The 3,650-nt window shown below is 34.3% G+C and overlaps 1 protein-coding gene across 1 annotated transcript in view; it reads left to right on the top strand.

Moving 5' to 3' along the window:
* Nucleotides 1-3,248, top strand: part of TTC6 (tetratricopeptide repeat domain 6) — a 7,598-nt gene extending 4,350 nt beyond the window's left edge. The window contains exons 4-5 of the mRNA XM_009702551.1: nucleotides 1,163-1,388; nucleotides 3,127-3,248. Coding sequence (XP_009700853.1) covers nucleotides 1,163-1,388; nucleotides 3,127-3,248 — 348 coding nt within the window. The remainder of the gene's footprint in view (nucleotides 1-1,162; nucleotides 1,389-3,126) is intronic.
* Nucleotides 3,249-3,650: the final 402 nt, after the last annotated feature.

Raw genomic sequence — 3,650 nt, 5'->3', positions numbered from 1 at the left:
TCGTTCCTCCCCCCCCCCCCCAGCCTAACTCCCATACATTAATTAACTTGCCCAGATTCACTATAGCGCCATGACAAGGAGAATGAAAAGAATCTTCTGCTAATGAACTTTAATCAAGAAGTCAGATCTTCCTCCTGTTACAACAGTAACTTTGGAGTTTTAAATCACCTAATTCTGCTTAAATATGGTGGGTATCTTCAAATACAGAAGAGCTGGATACTGAAATTCCTCTTGTGAGAAAATTTGAAATCTGCTTGAAGGCAAGGACTATTTATTTTCTTCTGTGTGATGAGGTCCCTGCAATGATTTTTCCTTTGGTCCAGTCACATTTTCCGGGCATAGGCTCAGGCTTTTATTTTATTGGAGCTTTGTGGTCCAGCAGTTGTGGAAACCCGGAACCAGCATGGATACTTCAGCATATTTAATCAACTTGAATTAATTCTGTCCTAGAGTTGCATCTGTAAACACCTCAGCTTGCAGTTCACTTATTAAGGAATTCATCTTGTATATATAGGCTTGGCATACAATTTTAAACCTAGATTGTACTTCATACAGCACAATAAACAGATCATGTAAGAAAAAAATTTTAATGTTCTTGTGTGTTTCTCAGAATTAGATTCCTTGTTGCTCTTGATCATTAGTTAGACTTTGATCAGAAATTCCTTAGGAGTCCAAGGTCAATGCCCTGCATGTGGCTGCTTCTGTGATCATGTAATCTGTCTTCTTATGCATCTGGTATCATTCTTCCATGACTGGTCTTGCATAGGCTGTTCTTCCTCTTTACTGTGTTTCTGTGACTCCTTACTGTCTCACAGAGGCTGTCTAATTATGAAGAAAGAAGTTCAAGAATAGGTGTTGCATTATAAACTCTTTTCTATGATAATTCAAATTGGCCTTAGTGTGTAGCTTATTTCTTCTGCTATAATTACAATTCAGCATAACAACTGTTATTTTTCAAAAGTCTGACTGGGTGGTGATAGACCTATTTATGGATAAACTTGCTGGTGTTGTGTCTCTCTTCTATGCACAAAGAACACTGAACAGAATGAATAAAGACTGAAGAATAAAAACGGCTTAAAGAAACTGGAATTTACAAGTTGTACACAAGACATTTCTTCAAATTTTAACAATGTAGTTTGTCTCCAATTCATGTGTTTTGTAGGCCTATTGCTGTTATTCCAAGGTATTACAACTTGACCCAAGAAATGAATCTGCTGTTATGAATCGTGCTATTACAAATAAATTACTAAACAATATTGAAGAAGCAAAAGAAGACTTTGAGAAGGCTATTTGTCTCCACCCATTCTCTGCAGCAGTGTATTTTAACAGGGCAAATTTCTATAATGGATTGAGGCAATATGAACCAACTGAGAAAGACATTTCAACAGGTAATCTTTACTCACCTGTCATGATTATGTTTGGCAGCATACTAACAATTATGATAATAAATTATTTGGCTTTATTTCATGATTCAGAAAGTATGTGTGTATTTTTGATAGTATATTTTCTACGTAGTTTGGTCAGATATTATGATGTGATTAAAAAGAGGAAGTTAAAGTAAACATGCTAATTAATTGTGTTTTTTTTCCATTCTCAAAATTGAAAGAATATGTAAATTAGAAGATAAACTGTTTCATATATTGTGTGTCATTAGCAGCTGAACAGAGCCCTATTCTAAATGAAATTGTGGCAAGAAGTTATGGGAAAATACTGTACTTACCAAGTCTGAAAAATTCTTGTGGTTTTTTTTTGTGTGTGTGTATGTGTTGAGATATCTAAATATCTAGAAAATGGCATTCAGGTAGCTTATTTTATATATTAAACATGAAATTTAATGAACGTGCTTTTGTAAGAACAAGTTTTGAAATAGTATTTAGCTTTCATAAGCTTTTCTGTTGGGAATAGACATGATTCATAGAGAAGAGGAACTGAATAAAACTTTCATCTTGATCTTAGTAAAAACCAACTCTATTGTTCAGCTTCAAAATAGCTGAGCTATATTATTCCATTGCTGCTTTTGTCATTGCTACTAACATGAGATTCAGCAACTCTGGATACACATGCAAACTTCTTCCAGTAACTAAAGCTATGTTTAGTTTGTATTAATTTTATTGAAACAAATTTAGTAATGTGACTTTGATTTGACAACACGTGATTGCACAGATAATGATCTTTCATAGAACCATAGAATGGTTTGGTTGGAAGGGACCTTAAAGATCATCTTATTCCAACCTGCCTGCCATGGGCAGGGACTTTGCATGGGCAGGTTGCTCAAAGCCCCATCCAACCTGGACTTGAACACTTCCAGGGAGGGGACATCCACAACTTCTCTGGGCAACTTGTTCCAGTGCCTCAACACACTCACAGTAAAGAATTTCTTCCTAATATCTAATCTAAATCTTCCCTCTTCCAGTTTAAAGTCATTGCACCTTGTCCTATCACTCCATGCCCTTGTAAAAGTCCCTCCCCAGCTTTTCTTGTAGGCCCCCTTTTAGGTACTGGTTTCCTGAAAGGATGACACTCTTTAGATTATTTTTTATTTTTTATTTTTTTTTTTTAGAAAGTAGTTCACTTTTACAGTGGATTTTGTCAAAATAGTGTTTTTACTTCATAGCTTTCATAAGTAATGTTTTCATAGTGTTATATGGTGAAAATTGACTAGACCAGGGAGCTGGTTGATTTTCGAAAAAGTTTCTCTCTAAAGCAGAATTTTAAACCAACAGATTAAGCTTTCCAAAAAGTACCTAAATCCTTTTTATACAATGGAGAAACTGAATAAGATATTGGGTTCATCGCCATGTTCCACAAGTTGGATGGTGATAATTTTCTTCTCTGAGATTTTGCTTGTATTTCAGAGGAAAGCATAGCTTCTCCTGTTGGGACAAAATTAAAGTGGGATTCATAAATGGCATCAAAAAGAGGAAAAAATCTGAAGTATAAATAACATAACAAAGTTGCCTACCTCTTGATGTAAAGTTAATGTATGTAGTGTGCTTTCTCTTGTCAAAGCATGTCTGGAGAAGAATTTGAGCACTGATGAAAGTTCTTGGATGATGCTTCTCTTTATAATCGTATGATAATGTTAAAAAAAGAATACACCTAACATTTTATTTCTTATCTTTACAGCATTGTCAATTCAGCCTAATGATGCCTTGATGTATAAATTTAGAGCTGATATTCGTGCTAAATTGGGTTTCAATAAAGAAGCTGTAGAAGACTACAAACAAGCACAAACAAGAACAGATTGATTCCATGTGAAAAGATACCAGTTCTCATACCAATTGAGTTCTATTTACAGATTTGTCAGAACTCTAATAAAAAAAGTCCAACATGCAGGAAAAATTTATAACTTATCTTCATTTTTATATATTCTACATACATTTTATTCTCCTCAATAATACAACTACCTTGATTGTGCAAAACTAAGCAGAGTTATTTAAGAATAGACTACCACATTTAATTTTTGAGTTATAGATTTTTCTTTATTTGTTAGCATCAAGAGATATTTGATTGTGTTGTGTGCAAAATGAAGGACAGAGAAGAGGAATTTATAGGCAAAAACTCAACCATATTGGTTATAGAAGGATAAGGGAGACTACACTGCCCCTTCCTCCCCAAATATAAATGCTTACAGTGATGCTAATTATATG

The sequence above is a fragment of the Cariama cristata genome, unplaced genomic scaffold (assembly GCF_000690535.1).
Source record: "Cariama cristata isolate BGI_N322 unplaced genomic scaffold, ASM69053v1 scaffold20086, whole genome shotgun sequence".
Classification (NCBI taxonomy): Eukaryota; Metazoa; Chordata; class Aves; order Cariamiformes; family Cariamidae; genus Cariama; species Cariama cristata.
This window is presented reverse-complemented; position numbering and strand designations above follow the sequence as displayed.